The 21,458-nt window shown below is 50.0% G+C and overlaps 1 protein-coding gene across 1 annotated transcript in view; it reads right to left on the bottom strand.

Annotated features, from left to right (window-relative positions):
* Positions 1-9,004: 9,004 nt before the first annotated feature.
* Positions 9,005-21,458, bottom strand: part of COPA (coat protein complex I subunit alpha) — a 54,194-nt gene continuing 41,740 nt past the window's right edge. Inside the window, 15 exon segments of the mRNA XM_077191875.1 lie at positions 9,005-9,487; positions 10,818-11,012; positions 11,662-11,823; positions 12,306-12,416; positions 14,858-15,044; positions 15,885-16,021; positions 16,241-16,309; positions 16,451-16,528; positions 16,644-16,753; positions 16,836-16,925; positions 17,503-17,626; positions 18,295-18,383; positions 19,079-19,174; positions 19,890-20,079; positions 20,889-21,035. Of these exon segments, the coding sequence (XP_077047990.1) occupies positions 9,428-9,487; positions 10,818-11,012; positions 11,662-11,823; positions 12,306-12,416; positions 14,858-15,044; positions 15,885-16,021; positions 16,241-16,309; positions 16,451-16,528; positions 16,644-16,753; positions 16,836-16,925; positions 17,503-17,626; positions 18,295-18,383; positions 19,079-19,174; positions 19,890-20,079; positions 20,889-21,035 (1,845 nt within the window). The 3' untranslated portion in view covers positions 9,005-9,427.

Below are 21,458 nucleotides of genomic sequence, written 5' to 3'. Positions count from 1 at the left end.
GCGTGGATTACGGCACTAGGGCAGCGGGGGGACAGCCCTGATGATGGCGGCGGCGGCGGCGGCGGCGGCGGCGGCGGCGGCGGGCGGGCTGGGGGGTGCGGGAGGCGGCGGAGCTGCGGAAACGGGAGCCGGGGCTGCGGCCGCGGCCATGGAAAGGAACGCCGGGACGTCCGTGGTTGCAGGAGGCGGCGGAGCCGTGCCATCCAGCAGCTATGAAGCGGGAGGCTGCGCTGGGGAAGGCGCGGCTCGGCCCGCCATGGAGCGGCGGCGGCAGGAGCCGGAAAGCGACCACGGGCGGCGGCGGGGCGGCCTCGTCAGCGGGAGATGATCCCGGGAGGCGGCGGGAGGAGCGGCGTGGAGGCGGCGGGGGGGCCGCGGCGTGCAGCCGCTGGGGGCTGCGGTGGCTGCCGGCCCGGCGGGCAGGGGCGGCGCGGACGGGAGGCTGGGCTGGAGCGGCGGCAGGCACGGCAGAGGCGGGGCTGGAGCGGCGGCAGGCACGGCAAAGGCTGCGCTGGAGCGGCGGCAGGCACGGCAGAGGCAGCGCTGGAGCGGCGGCAGGCACGGCAGAGGCTGCAGCCACCGGTGCGGACGCCGCGGCGCCGGCACGGGCGGGCTGGGCGGGCTGGGGCGCTCCGCTCCCAGCGCAAGCGGTGCCGTGCCGGGACCGGGGGATTGCGCCGGAACGCCGGCAGGGACGGGGTCAGCCGGGGGCGTTTGCACTGCGGCGGGGCACGGCAGAGGCGGGGCTGGAGCGGCGGCAGGCACGGCAGAGGCGGGGCTGGAGCGGCGGCAGGCACGGCAGAGGCGGGGCTGGAGCGGCGGCAGGCACGGCAGAGGCTGCACTGGAGCGGCGGCAGGCACGGGCGGGCTGCAGCCACCGGTGCGGACGCCGCGGCGCCGGCACGGGGTGGCTGGGGGGGCGGGGGCGCTCCGCTCCCAGCGCAAGCGGGGCCGTGCCGGGACCGGGGGATTGCGGCCAAACGCCGGCAGGGACGGGGTCAGCCGGGGGCGTTTGCGCTGCCGCGGGGTCCGTGGGCAGCTCGGGGTGTGCGGCGTGCACTGGAACGCGAGGGTGGGGGGGCAGAGCTTCCCGCGGCAACGTCCGCAGGGGGCGCAGCGCGGCCGCGCCAGGAGCGCTCGGCACCGCAGATCCGGGAGCCGCAGGGAACGGCAGAGACGCAGCAGCAGCGACGGGACCTGGGCCAGCACCGGCCCCGCTGTGTCGGCAGAGGGGGCAAGGGGGACGTGGGGGGGGCGGGAGCGGCCGCACTCGCGGGGAACGGGGGGGGGGGGGGGGGGAGCGGCGGCGGCGCGGCGGCGGCAGGAGGGGGCGGGGCCGGTGACGCCGGTGGGCGGGATTGAGGGGCGGGGCCCGGGACAGCCGGGACCGACGGGATGGCAAAGGCGGGGATGGCGGCAGCGGTGGGAGGGGCCGGGGGTTGGCCGGGGCCGGGGGGGGGGTGTCGGGACCGCGAGGGCGGGGGGCGGGGCGGCAGGGGCGGGCAGGACCGCGGGTACCGGAGCGGCGGCGTCCGACGGGGAAATGGGGGGCGTGTCCGGCTGGAGACTCGCGGCGGCGAGGGGCGGAGTCGCAGGAGGGGCGGAGCTCGGCGTGGCAGCTGCGGGGGGCATCCCCCGTGCAGCAAACACAGCTCAAGCAGCACCCGGCAAGCTGGGAGCAGCTCCCCGGCAGCCAAATCCCGGCGGGAGATAGTAATAAAGTGCTTTATACAAACTGTCCAAAGGTCTGGTAAACACAGCTGAACGGTCAGCATTGGAAAAATTCAATAAAGTTCATTCTAAAAGGATTTTTGGCTCCTGTTTTGGTAACTGACTTGGCATTGAAATTTAGAAAGGCTTTAGATGCTTATAGAGATCTCTGTCGTGGGCAGAGTGAGTTTGTCCCATCATTACCTGGGTGTGTCACCAGCCTCGATGCTGCAGAAGCAGCGTCCTCGACCAGAGCCTTACAGCACTGCCGTTTACCACAGTCGCGCTTTACTGCCCCTTTTGCAACAGTCGCGCTTTACTGCCCCTTTTGCAACAGTCGCGCTTTACGGCCCCTTTTACGACAGTCGCGCTTTACGACACCCTTTGCGACAGTCGCGCTTTACGGCACCCTTTACGACAGTTTTGCTTTACGGCAGTTTTACGACAGTCGCACTTTACGGCCCTTTTTACGACAGTCGCACTTTACGGCACATTTTGCGACAGTTTTGCTTTACGGCACCTTTTACGACAGTTTTGCTTTACGGCCCCTTTTACGACAGTCGCGCTTTACGGCCCCTTTTACGACAGTCGCACTTTACGGCACATTTTGCGACAGTTTTGCTTTACGGCACCTTTTACGACAGTTTTGCTTTACGGCCCCTTTTACGACAGTCGCGCTTTACGGCCCCTTTTACGACAGTCGCGCTTTACGACCTCTTTTGCGACAGTCGCGCTTTACGACGCCTTTTGCGACAGTCGCGCTTTACGACCCCTTTTACGACAGTCGCGCTTTACGGCACCTTTTACGACAGTCGCGCTTTACGGCACCTTTTACGACAGTCGCGCTTTACGGCACCTTTTACGACAGTTTTGCTTTACGGCACCTTTTACGACAGTTTTGCTTTACGGCCCCTTTTACGACAGTCGCGCTTTACGGCAGTTTTGCGACAGTCGCGCTTTACGGCACCTTTTACGACAGTCGCGCTTTACGGCACCTTTTACGACAGTCGCGCTTTACGACCCCTTTTGCGACAGTCGCGCTTTACGGCACCTTTTACGACATCCGCGCTTTACGGCACCTTTTGCGACAGTGGCGCTTTACGGCCCCTTTTGCGACAGTCGCGCTTTACGGCACCTTTTACGACATCCGCGCTTTACGGCACCTTTTGCGACAGTGGCGCTTTACGGCACCTTTTACGACAGTCGCGCTTTACGGCCCCTTTTACGACAGTTCTGCTTTACGGCACCTTTTACGACAGTTTTGCTTTACGGCACCTTTTACGACAGTTTTGCTTTACGGCCCCTTTTACGACAGTCGCGCTTTACGGCAGTTTTGCGACAGTCGCGCTTTACGACCCCTTTTGCGACAGTCGCGCTTTACGGCACCTTTTACGACATCCGCGCTTTACGGCCCCTTTTACGACAGTCGCGCTTTACGGCACCTTTTACGACAGTCGCGCTTTACGGCACCTTTTGCGACAGTCGCGCTTTACGGCACGTTTACGACACTCGTGCATTTCCGCACTCCCTTTTATGGAACTGTTACAGTACTTCACAGCACTTTACAGTGTTTATTTTACTTTACATTGATTTTTAATTAATTTTTTCAATTTAATTTTTTTTTATTATTTTTTATTTTTAATTTTTCTATTTTTGCAGCCTTTTTTTAATTTTTTCAATTTAATTATTTTTTAATTTTTTATTTTTAAAGTTTTTATTTAATTTTTTTAATTTTACTTTTTATTTAATTTTTATTTTTAATTTTTCTATTTTTAAAGCTTTTCATTTTATTTTTTCATTTTATTTTTTATTTAATTTTTATTTTTAATTTTTCTAGTCTTAAAGCTTTTTTTATTTTTTTTATTTTTTATTTACTTTTTATTTTTAATTTTTCTATTTTTAAAGCTTTTATTTTTTAATTTTATTTTTTATTTATTTTTATTTTTAATTTTTCTATTTTTAACGCTTTTAGGTTTTTTTAATTTAATTTTTTTTAATTTTTCTATTTTTAAAGCATTTATTTTATTTTTTAAATTTTTTTTTAATTTAATTTTTATTTTTAATTTTTCTATTTTACAGCTTTTGGGTTTTTTTAATGTTATTTTTTAATTAATTTTTTTTATTTTTCTATTTTTAAAGCATTCAATTTTTTAAATTTTATTTTTTATTTAATTTTTATTTTTAATTTTTCTAGTTTTAAAGCTTTTTTTAAAATATTTTTTCAAATTAATTTTTTTTCTTTTTTAAAGAATTTATTTAATTTTTTTAATTTTATTTTTTGTGTAATTTTTATTTTTAATTTTTCTATTTTTAAAGCATTTATTTTATTTTTTTAATTTTATTTTTAATTTTATTTTTTATTTTATTTTTATTTTTAATTTTTCTAGTTTTAAAGCTTTTATTTTATTTTTTAATTTTCTTTTTTATTTACTTTTTATTTTTAATTTTTCTATTTTTAAAGCTTTTTATTTTCTTTCATTTGGTGCTGCCCAGACCAACTCAAGCTGGTGATTGTGGTGGTGTTTGAGGGTCTTGCATTACAGCACTACCTTTTATGGAACTTTTACGGCACTTTACAGTTTTTATTTTGTCTTTCATTTATTTTAAATTATTTTTGTTATTTTATTTTTTTATTTTTAATTTTTCTATTTTTAATTTTTATTTTTAATTGTTCTATTTTTAAAGCTTTTTATTTTATTTTTTAATTTTATTTTTCAATTTTTCTATTCTTAAAGCTTTTGTGTTTTTTTCATTTTATTTTTTCATTAATTTTGTTTTTTATTTTTCTATTTTTAAAGCTTTTTATTTTATTTTTTTATTTTTTTAATTTAATTTTTGTTTTTAATTTTTCTCTTTTTAAAGCATTTATTTTATTTCTTAAATTTTATTTTTTATTTAATTTTTTATTTAATTTTTCTATTTTTAAAGCGTTTTATTTTTTTTTTTAATTTAATTTTTAGTTTTAGTTTTTCTATTTTTAAAGCATTTATTTTATTTGTTAAATTTTTTTATTTAATTTTTGGTTTTAATTTTTCTATTTTTAAAGCATTTTATTTCTTAAATTTTATTTTTTATTTAATTTTTAATTTTTCTATTTTTAAAGCTTCTTATTTTATTTTTTAATTTTATTTTTTAATTTTTCTATTCTTAAAGCTTTTGGGTTTTTTTAATTTTATTTTTTCATGAATTTTGGTTTTTATTTTTCTATTTTTAAAGCTTTTTATTTTATTTTTTTATTTTTTTAATTTAATTTTTATTTTTCGCTTTTCTATTTTTAAAGCATTTATTTTCTGAAATTTTATTTTTTATTTTATTTAATTTTTCTATTTTTAAAGCTTTTTATTTTATTTTTTTATTTTTTTTAATTTAATTTTTAGTTTTCATTTTTCTATTTTTAAAGCATTTATTTTATTTGTTAAATTTTTTTAATTTAATTTTTGTTTTTAATTTTTCTATTTTTAAAGCATTTTATTTCTTAAATTTTATTTTTTATTTAATTTTTAATTTTTCTATTTTTAAAGCTTTTTATTTTATTTTTTAATTTTATTTTTTAATTTTTCTATTCTTAAAGCTTTTGGGTTTTTTTAATTTTATTTTTTCATTAATTTTGTTTTTTATTTTTCTATTTTTAAAGCTTTCTTTTTATCTTTTTTTTTTATTTAATTTTTATTTTTAGTTTTTCTATTTTAAAAGCTTTTTTTTTTAATTTAATTTTTAGTTTTCATTTTTCTATTTTTAAAGCATTGATTTTATTTCTTAATTTTTTTTTTATTTAATTTTTGGTTTTAACTTTTCTATTTTTTAAGCGTTTATTTTATTTCTTAAATTGTATTTTTTATTTAATTTTTTATTTAATTTTTCTATTTTTAAAGCATTTATTTTATTTCTTAAATTCTTTTAATTTAATTTTTGTTTTTAATTTTTCTCTTTTTAAAGCATTTATTTTATTTCTTAAATTGTATTTTTTATTTAATATTTTATTTAATTTTTCTATTTTTAAAGCTTTTTATTTTATTTTTTATTTTTTTAATTTAATTTTTAGTTTTCGTTTTTCTATTTTTAAAGCATTGATTTTATTTCTTAAATTTTTTTTAATTTAATTTTTGGTTTTAACTTTTCTATTTTTTAAGTGTTTATTTTATTTCTTAAATTTAATTTTTTATTTAATTTTTTATTTAATTTTTCTATTTTTAAAGTGTTTCATTTTATTTCATTTGCTGCTGCCCAGACCAGCTCAATCCGCTGATTGTGGTGGTGTTTGAGGGTCCCCAGGACAAGGGAAGAGATGAGAATCTGACTCCACCTTTCAGAAGGCTGAAATATTATTGTATGATCTCTATTCTATTAAAAGAAAATGAGAAATTAGAACTACACTAAAAGAGCAAGGAGACATCAGAAAGCTGGAAAGGAATGAAAAATAAAAACCTGGGACTGCTCACAGCCCCGACACCGCTGGACCATGATTGGTCATCAAGTAGAAACAATGCACAGGAGACCAATCCAAGCTGCCCCTGTTGCTAAACCATCTCCAGCCCACACTCCACAGCCAGCAGATCGTTATTGGTTCCATTTCTGTTCTGAGGCTTCTCAGGAGAAAAATCCCAGCAAAAGGATTTTCATCAAACACGTCAGTGCCAGGTGATGGCACAGGCAGCATCGGCCGGCCGAGGTCACTGTGTCATCCCTGCCAGCCCAGGTGTCACAGCAAGGAGGAGAGAGGTCACCTTTAATGGGTGTGTGGTGTTGGATTGCTCTGGATTGCTCTGGATTGTTCTGGATTGCTCTGGATTGCTCTGTACTGCTCTGGATTGCTCTGGATTGCTCTGGATTGTTCTGGATTGCTCTGTACTGCTCTGTACTGCTCTGCATTGCTCTGCACTGCTCTGTACTGCTCTGCACTGCTCTGGATTGTTCTGTACTGCTCTGGACTGCTCTGTACTGCTCTGGATTGTTCTGTATTGCTCTGGATTGCTCTGGACTGCTCTGTACTGCTCTGGATTGTTCTGGATTGTTCTGTACTGCTCTGGATTGCTCTGCACTGCCCTGCACTGCTCTGGATTGCTCTGGACTGCTCTGCATTGCTCTGTACTGCTCTGGATTGCTCTGTACTGCTCTGCACTGCTCTGGATTGTTCTGGATTGTTCTGTACTGCTCTGGATTGCTCTGCACTGCCCTGCACTGCTCTGGATTGCTCTGGACTGCTCTGGATTGCTCTGGACTGCTCTGGATTGTTCTGTACTGCTCTGGATTGCTCTGTACTGCTCTGGACTGCCCTGGATTGCTCTGGACTGCTCTGGATTGCTCTGGATTGCCCTGTACTGCTCTGTACTGCCCTGTACTGCTCTGGATTGCTCTGCACTGCTCTGGATTGCTCTGGATTGCTCTGTACTGCTCTGTACTGCTCTGGATTGCTCTGGAATGCTCTGGATTGCTCTGCACTGCTCTGGATTGCTCTGGATTGCTCTGCACTGCTCTGTACTGCTCTGTACTGCTCTGGATTGCTCTGGATTGCTCTGCACTGCTCTGGATTGCTCTGTACTGCTCTGGATTGCTCTGTACTGCTCTGCACTGTTCTGGATTGCTCTGCACTGCTCTGGATTGCTCTGTACTGCTCTGGATTGTTCTGGATTGCTCTGGATTGCTCTGTACTGCCCTGGATTGCTCTGGATTGCTCTGTACTGCTCTGGAATGCTCTGTACTGCTCTGGACTGCCCTGGATTGCTCTGGACTGCTCTGGATTGCTCTGTACTGCTCTGTACTGCTCTGTACTGCTCTGGATTGCTCTGGATTGCTCTGCACTGCTCTGGATTGCTCTGTACTGCTCTGGATTGTTCTGTACTGCTCTGTACTGCTCTGGATTGCTCTGGATTGCTCTGGATTGCTCTGTACTGCTCTGTACTGCTCTGGATTGCTCTGTACTGCTCTGGATTGCTCTGTACTGCTCTGGATTGTTCTGTACTGCTCTGTACTGCTCTGTACTGCTCTGTACTGCTCTGGATTGCTCTGTACTGCTCTGTACTGCTCTGGATTGCTCTGTACTGCCCTGGATTGCTCTGGACTGCTCTGGACTGCCCTGGATTGCTCTGGACTGCTCTGGACTGCCCTGTACTGCTCTGTACTGCCCTGGATTGTTCTGGACTGCTCTGTACTGCTCTGGACTGCTCTGGATTGCTCTGTACTGCTCTGTACTGCTCTGTACTGCTCTGGATTGCTCTGGATTGCTCTGCACTGCTCTGGATTGCTCTGTACTGCTCTGGATTGCTCTGGATTGCTCTGTACTGCTCTGGATTGCTCTGTACTGCTCTGGACTGCTCTGGATTGCTCTGTACTGCTCTGGACTGCTCTGGATTGCTCTGGATTGCTCTGGATTGCACTGGATTGCTCTGGATTGCTCTGTACTGCTCTGGATTGTTCTGGATTGCTCTGTACTGCTCTGTACTGCTCTGGATTGCTCTGTACTGCTCTGGATTGCTCTGTACTGCTCTGTACTGCTCTGTACTGCTCTGGATTGCTCTGGATTGCTCTGTACTGCTCTGGATTGCTCTGTACTGCTCTGGACTGCTCTGGACTGCTCTGTATTGCTCTGTACTGCTCTGGATTGCTCTGTGCTGCTCTGGACTGCTCTGTACTGCTCTGCACCGCTCTGGATTGCTCTGTACTGCTCTGGACTGCTCTGGATTGCTCTGGACTGCTCTGGATTGCTCTGGACTGCTCTGTACTGCTCTGGATTGCTCTGTACTGCTCTGTACTGCTCTGGATTGCTCTGGACTGCTCTGGATTGCTCTGGACTGCTCTGTACTGCTCTGGATTGCTCTGGACTGCTCTGGACTGCTCTGGATTGCTCACCCTGTGCCCACCCTGCAATACTCAGCAATACAACACCACACATTAACACAAGGTGATAACCTTGTTCTATTTTCATGACATGTGGGTTTATTGCTACAGCAAACCCAAAACAACAAAAGCACAAAAAAACAGCACTCATCTACCATTAACGCCAGAATCCACCCAAATTTGGGAATCCCGGAGCCTTCTCCGTGCCCTGGGGCCAAACCCGGGAGTGCCAAAGGACAAAACTGCACCTGGAAATGCAGGACGGGCCCTCAGGGTTAATTGGGGCGGTAATTGCACCCCACTAATTAACACACACAGCTCCCAATCATCCCAGGAGAGCCGATCCCATCCTCTGGAAAATTCCCAGCTCTCCAAGCAGAGCTGGGAAAAGGGATTAAATTCCAATTTTTTTTATTTTATTTATTTTTTTTTGTGTGTCCTGAGCTGCAGATCAGGAAAATCCAGGTCATTAATGAACTTTATTAACAATGGGAGCTCACTGAGTTGCCATGGCGACAGCAGGAGGAATCAACAAACACAGAGACACTTCCAGAGGGAGCAGGATTTCCCTGGATTCGGGATTTACAGAGCCAATCCCAGGGGTTTTTGAGCAATTTTTTAGGATTTTAAGGGGAGCAGAGGTGGTTGTGTCACAATCAGGATTTGGGAAGAGGCCCCCCCCTTCCCCCTCTGGGATAAAAGCACAGGAAAATTGCTCTGGGAACAAGGAAAAAAAATTCCTGCTAAATGTGGGGGGAAAAAACCCCAATCTGGCATTCCAGAGTGGGGAAAAACCGGGAAGAGAGGATGGGAATGGCCAAGGGGAGGGAGTGGGGGGAAAGCTGGGGTGGGGGACTGGGAATTTCCTTCTCCAGGAGAATTCCTAGCGGAACTGGAGGGGGCTGATGCGCAGCCCCAGCACGTCCTTCCCGATCTCCGTCACCTGCAGGGACAAAGAGAGGATTCAGGGGTGAAAATTCAGGATTTAGGGGTGAAAACTTGGGATTTAGGGGTTGGTTTTGTGGCTGTCACTCCTGAGCCTGTGCTGGGAGCTCTGGGAGGGGTTTGGGAGCATCCTGAGATCTCTTGGGGGATTTGTGTGGAAATTTGAGGAGTTATTTAAGATATTTCCATGGATATTGAATTTTTTTTTATGGATGGATGAGATTCCCCCTCAGCCTCCTCCAGACCAACCAGGCCCAACTCTCACAGGCCTCCCTTGTGAGAAAAACTTCAGAGCCCAAATCCCCTCTCAGATGAGAGACTTTTTTGGCATTTTGGAGATATTTCCATGGATATTGAAGATATTTCCATGGATATTGGAGTTATTTCCACAGCTGGATAAATTTCCCCCTCAGTCTCCTCCAGACCAACCAGGCCCAACTCCCACAGGCCTCCCTTGTGGGAAAAAGGTTCCAGAGCCCAAATCCCCTCTCAAAGGAGAGATTTTTGGGGATATAGGAGATATTTCCATGGATATTGAAGATATTTCCACAGATATTTAAGATATTTCCATGGATGGATGAGATTCCCCCTCAGCTTCCTCCAGACCAACCAGGCCCAACTCCCACAGGCCTCCCTTGTGGGAAAAACACTCCAGAGCCCAAATCCCCCCTCAGAGGAGAGATTTTTGGGGATATTTAAGGTATTTCCACAAGTATTTGAGGTATTTCCATGGATATTTGAGATATTTCCACGGATGGAGAAGTTTCCCCCTCAGCCTCCTCCAGACCAACCAGGCCCAACTCCCACAGGCCTCCCTTGTGGGAAAAAGGTTCCAGAGCCCAAATCCCCTCTCAAAGGAGAGATTTTTGGGGATATAGGAGATATTTCCATGGATATTGAAGATATTTCCACAGATATTTAAGATATTTCCATGGATGGATGAGATTCCCCCTCAGCTTCCTCCAGACCAACCAGGCCCAACTCCCACAGGCCTCCCTTGTGGGAAAAACACTCCAGAGCCCAAATCCCCCCTCAGAGGAGAGATTTTTGGGGATATTTAAGGTATTTCCACAAGTATTTGAGGTATTTCCATGGATATTTGAGATATTTCCACGGATGGAGAAGTTTCCCCCTCAGCCTCCTCCAGACCAACCAGGCCCAACTCCCACAGGCCTCCCTTGCGGGAGAGACCCCAAACCCCCTCCGGAACCACAAAATTTCCCCCATGAGGGTGGTGCTGACCCCTCAAACCACCTCTAAACCCCGGTTTCTCCCAGCCCACAGCTCAGTGGGATGCAATTCCCACGGAACCAGCGGTGTCCCCTCACCGTGGTGACGCGGCAGATCTGTCCCCGGAACTCGGGGCTGTAGCAGGCCCCGCTGAGGGGACACTTCTCCACGGCTTTGCCGCGGTAGATGGGGCGGTAGGAGGCGGCGCAGATGTCGAAGGGGTTGTGCTGGTCGTAGTTGAGCTGGTGGCTGTCAATGGGGTTCTTCTCGCACGCCGCCAGGATCTTCCGCGTCTGGGAAGGGCAGCGCCGTGAGCACGGGGAAGGGGGACACCCCAAAATGGGTCACGGCGAAGGTTTGGGGACAGGGATACCCTAAAAAGGGTCACAGTGGGGGTTTGGGGCAAGGATACCGCAGAAAAAGGTCACAGTGGGGGTTTGGGGACAGGGACATCCCAAAAAGGTCACAGTGGGAGTTTGGGGACAGGGACACCATAAAAAGAGTCATAGTGGGAGTTTAGGGACAAGGATAACCCCAAAAAGGGTCATGGCAGGGGTTTGGGGCCAGGGATACCCCAAAATGGATCACAGTGGGAGTCTGGGGACAAGGATACCCCAAAAAGGGCCACAGTGGAGGTTTGGGGACAGGGACACCCCAAAAATGGTATCACAGGAAGGGCTCCACACCTGAGGGCCTCAGCTCGGGTTTGGGGACAAGGACACCCCAAAAATGGTGTTTCCCAACTTGAGGGCCCATCTGAGGATCTCAGCTTGAGTTTGGGGACAGGGCCATTTGGGGACAGGGCCATCTGGGGACAGGGCCATTTGGGGTCTCACCTGCTGTGTTTGGGGACAGGGCCATTTGGGGACAGGGCCATTTGGGGTCTCACCTGCTGTGTTTGGGGATAGGGCCATTTGGGGACAGGGCCATTTGGGGTCTCACCTGCTGGGCCACCTCGGGCTTGGGGCCGAGCTCGAGCAGGCGCCGGGCGAAGGTGGCGGCGCTTTTGAAGTTCTTGAGCTTGAAGAAGAGGTTGAGGGCGGTGCGGAGCACCAGGATCATGTGCACGGGCTGCAGGTTGGAGTGTGTGAAGTAGGCTGCCATCTGCCAGGGAAAGCAAGTGTTAAAATCCTTAGGAATAACGGGAATTATGACAGGGAATCCCTTTTTTCCCTGTTGTGTTTGCGTTGAAGGCAGAATTCCAAACTTCCAGTGAGGTTTTTCCACCTCGGGAATCTCACATTTCCCCCTCAGAAATCCCACATTTCCCCTTCATGAATTCTGTGTTTTCCCCTCAGTAATTCCCTCATCTCCTCCCTCAGGAATTCCACATTTTCCTCCTCTGGAATTCCCACATTTTCCCCCTCAGGAATTCCCACATTTTCCCCCTCAGAAATTCCCACATTTTCCCTCTCAAAAATTCTGTGTTTTCCCCCTCAAGAATTCTCTCATTTACCCCCTCAGGAATTCCATGTTTTCCCCTCAGGAATTCCATGTTTTCCCCTCAGGAATTCCATTATTTCCCCTCAGTAATTCCATGTTTTCCCCTCAGGAATTCCTTGTTTTTCCCCTCAGGCCTCCCTCACCTCACAGATCCTCTTCTGCTGCTCCAGAGTCTCCTTGGGCAGTTTCTTCCTCTCGATCTCCATGGACAACCCCACGATGTATTCCCGGCATATGGCGACCAGTTGCTGTGCCTTTGGGACAAAACCGGGGATCAAACCTTCCCTGGGGACACCCCAGGATCGGGATGGGAAATCCCACATTTCCCCCCTCAGGAATCCCACAACTTCCCCCTCAGAAATCCCATATTTCCCCCCTCAGGAATTCTCACATTTCTCCCCTCAGGAATTCCTACACTTCCCCCTCATGAATTCCATGTTTCCCCCCTTCAGGAATTTCCACATTTTCCCCTCACGAATTCCCACATTTCCCCCTCAGGAATTCCACATTTCCCCCCTCAGGAATTCCATATTTTTTCAGGGCAGAATCCCCACATTTCCCCCTCAGGAATTCGACATTTCCCCCTCGGGAATTTCCATATTTCCCCCTTGGGAATCCCATGTTTTTCATGGAATTCCATGTTTTCCATGTTCCCACATTTTCCCCTCAGTAATCCCACATTTTTCCCTCAGGAATTCCCACATTTCCCCCTCATGAATCCCACATTCCCCCTTCAGAAATTCCATGTTTTTCAGGGCAGGATCCTCACATTTCCCCCCCAGGATTTCCCACATTTCCCTCCCTCAGAAATCCCTGTATTTCCCCCCTCACGAATTCCACATTTGCCCCTCACAAATCCCACATTTCCCCCTCAGGAATTCCATGGTTTTCAGGGCAGGATTCCAACACCTCTCCCTCAGAAATTCTGTGTTTTCCAAGGCAGGAATTCACACATTTCCCCCTCGTGAATTCCCACATTTTCAGGGCAGGATCCCCACATTTCCCCCCTCGGGAATCCCACATTTCCCCCTCAGGAATTCCACATTTGCCCCTAACGAATCCCACATTTCCCCCTCAGGAATTCCATGGTTTTCAGGGCAGGATCCCAACACCTCTCCCTCAGAAATTCTGTGTTTTCCAAGGCAGGAATTCACACATTTCCCCCCTCGCGAATTCCCACATTTTCAGGGCAGGATCCCCACATTTCCCCCTCAGGAATCCCACATTTCCCCCCTCAGGATCCCCACATTTCCTCCTCGGGAATCCCACATTCCCCCCTCACGAATTCCACATTTGCCCCTAACGAATCCCACATTTCCCCCTCAGGAATTCCATGGTTTTCAGGGCAGGATCCCAACACCTCTCCCTCAGAAATTCTGTGTTTTCCAAGGCAGGAATTCACACATTTCCCCCCTCATGAATTCCCACATTTTCAGGGCAGGATCCCCACGCTTTCCCCCCTCAGGAATCCCACATTTCCCCCTCAGGAATCCCACATTTCCCCCTCGCGAATTCCCACATTTTCAGGGCAGGATTCCAACATGTCTCCCTCAGAAATTCTGTGTTTTCCAAGGCAGGAATTCACACATTTCACCCCTCATGAATTCCCACATTTTCAGGGCAGGATCCCCACACTTTCCCCCCTTAGGAATCCCACATTTCCCCCCTCAGAAATCCCACATTTCCCCCCTCAGGAATCCCACATTTCCCCCTCAGGAATCCCACATTTGCCCCTCAGGAATCCCACATTTCCCCCCTCATGAATTCCCACATTTTCAGGGCAGGATTCCAACATCTCTCCCTCAGAAATTCTGTGTTTTCCAAGGCAGGAATTCACACATTTCCCCCTCGTGAATTCCCACATTTTCAGGGCAGGATCCCCACGCTTTCCCCCCTCATGAATTCCCACATTTTCAGGGCAGGATCCCCACATTTCCCCCTCAGGAACCCCACATTTCCTCCTCGGGATCCCCACATTTTCCCCCTCGGGAATCCCACATTTCCCCCTTCAGGAATCCCACATTTCCCCCTCAGGAATCCCACGTTTCCCCCTCAGGAATCCCACATTTCCCCCTCAGGAATCCCACATTTCCCCCTCAGGAATCCCACATTTCTCCCCTCAGGAATCCCACATTTCCCCCTCGGGAATCCCACATTTCCCCCTTCAGGAATCCCACATTTCCCCCCTCGGGAATCCCACATTTCCCCCCTCAGGATCCCCACATTTCCCCCTCACGAATCCCACATTTCCCCCTCAGGAATTCCATGGTTTTCAGGGCAGGATTCCAACACCTCTCCCTCAGAAATTCTGTGTTTTCCAAGGCAGGAATTCACACATTTCCCCCTCAGAAATCCCACATTTCCCCCTCACAAATTCCCACATTTTCCCCCTCAGGAATCCCACATTTCCCCCTCAGGAATCCCACATTTTCCCCTCGGGAATCCCACATTTCCCCCTCAGGAATCCCACATTTCCCCCTCGGGAATCCCACATTTCCCCCCTCAGGAATCCCACATTTCCCCCTTCAGGAATCCCACATTTTCCCCCTCAGGATCCCCACATTCCCCCCTTCAGGAACCCCACATTTCCCCCTCGGGATCCCCATATTTCCCCCTCGGGAATCCCACATTTCCCCCTCGGGAATCCCACATTTCCCCCTCAGGAATCCCACCGCGACGCCGCCCCACCCCTGACCTCGGCGATCTCCTGCTTGTTGTCCACCACCAGCAGGGGCACGCTGAGCAGGATCAGCCGGAATTTCTCCACGGCCTCCTCGAACTTGCCGGCCGTGGTCAGCTGGTAGCAGAGCTGCAGCCGCTGGATCAGGTCGTTCAGCTTCAGCCCCACGGCCGGCAGCGCGTTCTTCAGCCCGGCCTCCTTCCTGCCGCCACGAGAAAATTCCACGTTTAGGGAAAATTCCACGTTTAGGGACGAGGGCGGTGGTGAGGGTTGTGTGGGCCCGGTGAGGGTGGGGTGGAATTCCCGGAGCGGCCCAAGGAATTCCCGGGAATTCCCTCCAGGGATGGGAATGCACCCCCCTGAGTCCCTTCCAATGGCTCCCGATGCTTTCCCGTGGAAAAAAAATCCATTGGAAAAATGGTGCTTTTTCCATCCTAAACCGGGCCTGGTGCTTTTCCATGGAAAAATTCCCCCAAGTATCCAACCTAAACCTGGCCTGGTGCTTTTCCATGGAAAAAGTACATGGAAAATGGAATTTTGGGAAAATGGTTCCCAATGCTTTTCCATGGAAAAATTCCATGGAAAAATTTTCCAATGCTTTTCCATGGAAAAATTCCCCTGAATGTCCAGCCTAAACCTGCCCTGGTGCAACTTGAGGAGTTCCCTCTCATCCCGTCTCCATTCCCTGGGATCTGATCCCAAATCCCCGCTGGCAGATCCCAAATTCCCCCTGGATCCCCCTTTTTTCCAGGCTGAGCCCCCCCTCAGCTCCCTCAGGATTCTCCATTCCCTTTTCCAGCTCCATTCCCTGGATTCTGCCCCGAGCTCAGCTCCAAACCCCTCTCTTCCCCCCACACAATTCCCAGCTCTCTCCACAAACCGGGAATTCTGGCTCCTCCTCATCCCTGGAGCTGCCCAGGGAATTCCTGGAATTCTGAGCGTCCAGCTCGGACCGGCTGGGCTCATTCCCAGCCTCATAAATCCGGGATTTCTCCCCTGGAAAAACACCTGGAAGGCGGGAAAGGCGCGTCCCAGTGCTCACCAGTTGCGGTGCGGGAATCCGTACATGGCGGGGAGGCTGGGAAGGGCCTGGAATGTCGTCCTGCCCCGGGAGAAGGTCTGCAGGAAGAGCTGCTTGTAGGGCCCGAAGTTGGTCACTCCCACCTGGTCATGGAGCAGCTGAGGGGGGAAAAAAAAATAAAATAAAAATAAAAAAAAATCATGGAAAAAATAAAAAAAATCATGGATTGGGTCGGGAAAACCTGGATCAGGCAGAGCCGAGGCCTCGCTCTGGGTCGTGTCCACAGGGGAACGGGGATGGAATATTCCCAGATTGGATGCAAAGTGAGGATTCGGAAAAAAAATGTTTTTCCATTAAAAATTCCATGGAGAACTCACCCTCATGGCTGTCTCGAAGGATCCTGCCAGGATGTGATCCACGGGGAGCTGGGAATTGTTGCACCACACCTGGGAAAGAGGGAAGGGAATCCAGGTGGGATTGGGATGGGCAGAGTTCCCACAATGGGCTCACAAATCCCAAATAAAAACCAAAAAGAGAAAGGGAAAAGGAGGGAATGCCCGGTTTTCCAAGGAAATCCAGGATTTTACCTGGGCTGGGCTGGTGCCTTTGGTGGGAGGCACAAAGAATCCGTCCTCAGCCGTTCCTGCAGGGCCGGCAGGGACATCCTGAGGGAAAATCCCGGAATTCCAGCTGAAACCCCAGCTGGATGATCCCACAGAACATTCCCTGCTTCCCAAATTCCTGAGGAATCAGCACTGGGACTCCCCAGGATTCTCCTACCAGCTCGGGGGGAAGATCCAAATCTTCTTCCACCTCCCATCCTCCTCCTTCCTCCTGCCCTTTTCCCGTTCCTTCCTCTCCGAATCCTTCCCCGGCATCCACGAATCCGTCTGCAGGGAGCAGGGAATGTCACAGGGGTCCCACGGGCGGGGGGACGGAGCTTTCCCAAGGGAAATTCCAGGGTTTTCCCACCTTCATCCAGCTGCAGCTCAGCGTCCTCGCCCCAGCCCTCGGTGCCCACGGTGTCGATGTCGATGTCGGCAGCCAGGGCTCCTCCTTTCCCTGAAAAAAAAAACAGGGAAAGACCCTTGGAAAATAATTCCATGAGGGGAAAACCCCACCCCGCCTCTGTGCTGTGGCATCTCGAGGTGGGATTTTGCGGAATTTCGGGATTTATGAGGGTGGGGAGAGCTCCAGGATCATGGGGCTCATCCCCGGCTGGACGCCCACTCTGAATTCCAGGAATTCCAATCCCAGCCCTGATCCCAAATCCCAGGCATCAATCCCAAATCCCAGGGGTCAATCCCAGCCCTGATCCCATTCCCAGGGGTCAATCCCAAATCCCAGGGCTCAATCCCAGCCCTGATCCCATTCCCAGGGCTCAATCCCATTCCCAGGGCTCAATCCCATTCCCAGGGCTCAATCCCAGCCCTGATCCCACTCCCAGGGCTCAATCCCAGCCCTGATCCCATTCCCAGTCCCTCCCGCCCCCATGGCCTCACACCCCACACCCTTCCCCAGTTTTTCCAGCCCCTTTCTCCCCAATTCCCAGAACATTCCATGGGTTTGCCTGGACCACAGCAACCTCCCGGCGCCCATCCCAAACCCCGGGAATGCCGGGAATGCCGGGAATGCCGACCTTTCCCGGCGATGGAGCCCTCGAAGAAGCCCTTGGACACGGTCAGCAGGGGCCAGTTGGTGTCCAGGGGCAGCACCGGGGCCGGCGGCTGCAGCAGCCGCGCCTCGGGATCCACGGCCGGGATCTGGGACACGCCGGGAAAACGTCGGGATGCGCCGGGAAAACCCCGGGAAGGAGCTGCCTCGCCATTAACAGCTCCTTCCCACATCCCTGGAGTTTTCCAGGAGTTCTCCCCATTGGAACCCACTGTTTCCTTTCCCAAATTCCTGGAGTTTTTCCAGGACCTCCCCCATCTCCTCCTTCCTGAATTCCAGGAGTTCTCCCCACTGGAACCCACTGTTCCTTTCCCAAATTCCTGGAATTTTCCAGGAGTCCATCCCCTCTGGATCCCACTGCTCCTTTCCCAAATTCCTGGAGTTTTCCAGGACCCCCCCCATCCCCACCATTCCTGAATTCCAGGAGTTTTCCAGGAGTTCTCCCCTCTGGATCCCACTGTTCCTTTCCCAAATTCCTGGAGTTTTTCCAGGACCCCCCCATCCCCTCCTTCCTGAATTCCAGGAGTTTTCCAGGATTTCCTCCATCCCCACCATTCCCTCCTTCCCAAATTCCAGGTGTTTTCCTCACCGGACCCCACTGTTCCCTTCCCAAATTCCAGGAGTTTTCCAGGAGCCACCACCCCTTCCCTCCTTCCCGAATTCCAGGAGTTTCCCAGGATTTCTCCCATGCCCATCCCCATCCCCATCCCTCCCAAACTCCCGGAGTTTTTCCCGGAGTTTTTCCTGGCGTTCCCACCGTCTCCTTCTCGGGATCGAAGGATTCCCGCAGGCTCTCGGCCTCCTCGTCCAGCCCGTGCGTGGCAGCCGTCAGGAACGCCAGGGACTCTGGAAAAATAACGGGAATGACCACGGGAAATAATGGGAATGGCCACAGGAATAACGGGAAACACTGGGAATGGCCATTGGAATAATGGGAATGACCACAGGAATAACGGGAAACACTGGGAATGGCCACAGGAATAACACAGGGAAACACTGGGAATGGCCATTGGAATAATGGGAATGACCACAGGAATAATGGGAAACACTGGGAATGGCCACAGGAATAACACAGGGAAACACTGGGAATGGCCATTGGAATAATGGGAATGACCACTAGAATAATGGGAAATACTGGGAATAGCCACTGGAATAATGGAAATAGTGGGAATAGCCACTGGAATAATGGGAAATAGTGGGAATAGCCATGGAATGGGAAATAGTGGGAATAGCCACTGGAATAATGGGAAATAGTGGGAATAGCCATTGGAATAATGGGAGTGGTGGGAATAGCCACTGGAATAATGGAAAACACTGGGAATGGCCATTGGAATAATGGGAATAACCACTGGAATAACAGAAATGCTTGGGGATCCAAGAGCCTTTCCTGAGCTTCCAGGGCAGCATTCCTGGCGGGAATGACTTCCTCTGCCCAGAATTCCTGTCAGGAAGGACTCCCCATGCCCGGAAGCCCCCGGAATTCCCGTTGGGAAGGACTCCCCGTGCCCGGAATTCCCGGGATTCCATCGGGAACGACTCACTCTGGCCGCAGTTCCGCAGGATCCGCACCCTCTCGGCCACGTCCCCCAGGTACAGCGCGTTCTGGTAGTGCCCGCTCATGTCCTTCCGGATCTCCGCTGGAAAAACGGGAAAAATGGGAATCAGCCGCCGTTCCCGGGACCGGGAAAAACGGGAATCAGCTGCTCTTTCAGCCCCAGGAAAACCGGGAATCAGCCGCCATTCCCAACCCAGGAAAACCGGGAATGAGCCGCTCTTCCAGCCCCAGGAAAACTGGGAATCAGCCGCCGTTTCTGGTCCCAATAAAACCAGGAATCAGCTGCTGTTCCCAACCCAGGAAAACTGGGAATCAACCACCATTCCCAACCCAGGAAAACTGGGAATCAGCTGCTGTTCCCAGCCCCAGGAAAACTGGGAATCAGCTGCCATTCCTGGTCCCAATAAAACCAGGAATCAGCCACCATTCCAACCCAATAAAACCGGGAATCAGCTGCTCTTCCAGCCCCAGGAAAACTGGGAATCAGCTGCCGTTCCCAGCCCCAGGAAAACTGGGAATCAGCTGCCGTTTCTGGTCCCAATAAAACCAGGAATCAGCCACCATTCCAACCCAATAAAACCAGGAATCAGCTGCCGTTCCTGGTCCCAATAAAACCAGGAATCAGCTACCGTTCCCAACCCAGGAAAACCAGGAATCAGCCGCCATTCATGGCTCCAGGAAAACCAGGAATCAGCTGCCGTTCCTGGTCCCAATAAAACCAGGAATCAGCTGCCGTTCCCAGCCCAGGAAAAGCGGGAATCGGGCGGGATTCCCGGCGGGAATGCCGGGGCTCTCACCGATCTTCATCATCTTGCGGAGCTTCTCCAGGTTGCCGGTGATGAGGTAGAGGAAGGAGAGGCGGTCGAAGTTCTTGGTGCGCTGGTAGCACATCTCCACCACCTGGTGGTTGCCCTGCAGCAGGGCCACCTCGCCCAGCTTCTCCCAGCAGCCCTTGTCGTCCAGGGCCTTGGCTGCCTCCAGGGCGATCTGGGACAGGGAATTCCGGGATTAGAGGGACTGGGAATGGGATTGGGAATGGGGAACGGGAGCGGGGATAGCAGCAGGGCCACCTCGCCCAGCCCTTGTCATCCAGCGCCTTGGCTGCCTCCAGGGCGATCTGGGACAGGGAATTCCGGGGTCAGAGGGATTGGGAATGGGGTCAGAGATTGGGAATGGGGTCAGAGCGATTGGGAATGGGGTCAGAGGGATTGGGAATGGGAGCAGGGATTGGGAATGGGGTCAGAGGGATTGGGAATGGGGTCAGAGGGATTGGGAATGGGAGCAGGGATAGCAGCACAGCCACCTCCCCTGGCAGCCCTTGTCATCCAGGGCCTTGGATGCCTCCAGGGCGATCTATGCCAGGGAATTTTGGGATTAGAGGGACTGGGAATGGGGTCAGAGGGACTGGGAACAGGATTGGGAATGGGGAATGGGAGCGGGGATAGCAGCAGGGCCACCTCGCCCAGCCCTTGTCGTCCAGGGCCTTGGCTGCCTCCAGGGCGATCCGTTCCCAGGGAATGTCCCAAAAACGTCCCAAACTACCCAAAACCAAACTTCCCAGAATGTCCCAAAACACCTCAAAACGGCTGAGAACGCCCCCAAACTTCCCACAGCGTCCCAAAATGCCCTGGAACATCCCAAAAGCCGACATCACCTCCGTGCTGCCGCGCTCCAGGGTCAGGCTGAGGCGCGTTTATCCCAAAACATCCCCGCAATGTCCCAAAAAGCCCCGGAATGTCCCAGAAAGCCCCGGAATGTCCCAAAAAGCCCCGGAATGTCCCCGGAGCCGGCGTCACCTCGATGTTGCCGCACTCCAGGGCCAGGCTGAAGCGCGTTTTCTCGTCCTTGACGAAGTGCAGGGCCACCTCGGGGTAGCCCTTGCGCTGCAGGTAGGCGATGATCGACTGCCCCACCAGCTTGGCGTTCCGCACCATGTGCAGCACCTGCGGGCAGGCCCAGATCCTGGGAAGGGCTCTTCCCAAAAATCCCTGGGGAAAGGCTCTTCCCAAAATCCCTGGGGAAAGGATATTCCCAAAATCCCTGGGGAAAGGTTCTTCCCAAAATCCCTCGGGAAAAGCTCTTCCTAAAAATCCTGGGGAAAGGCTCTTCCCAAAATCCCTCGGGAAAGAATATTCCCAAAATCCCTGGGGAAAGGATATTCCATTCCTGGGAAAGGCTCTTCCCAAAATCCCTGGGGAAAGGAACTTCCTGAAAATCCCTGGGGAAAGGCTCTTCCAAAAATCCTTTGGAAAACGAACTTCCCAAAATCCCTTAGGAAAGGCTCTTCCCAAAATCCCTGGGGAAAGGCTCTTCCCAAAATCCCTCGGGAAAGGCTCTTCCCAAAATCCCTCGGGAAAGGATATTCC

This window comes from Agelaius phoeniceus, chromosome 31 (genome assembly GCF_051311805.1).
Source record: "Agelaius phoeniceus isolate bAgePho1 chromosome 31, bAgePho1.hap1, whole genome shotgun sequence".
NCBI lineage: Eukaryota > Metazoa > Chordata > Aves > Passeriformes > Icteridae > Agelaius > Agelaius phoeniceus.
This window is presented reverse-complemented; position numbering and strand designations above follow the sequence as displayed.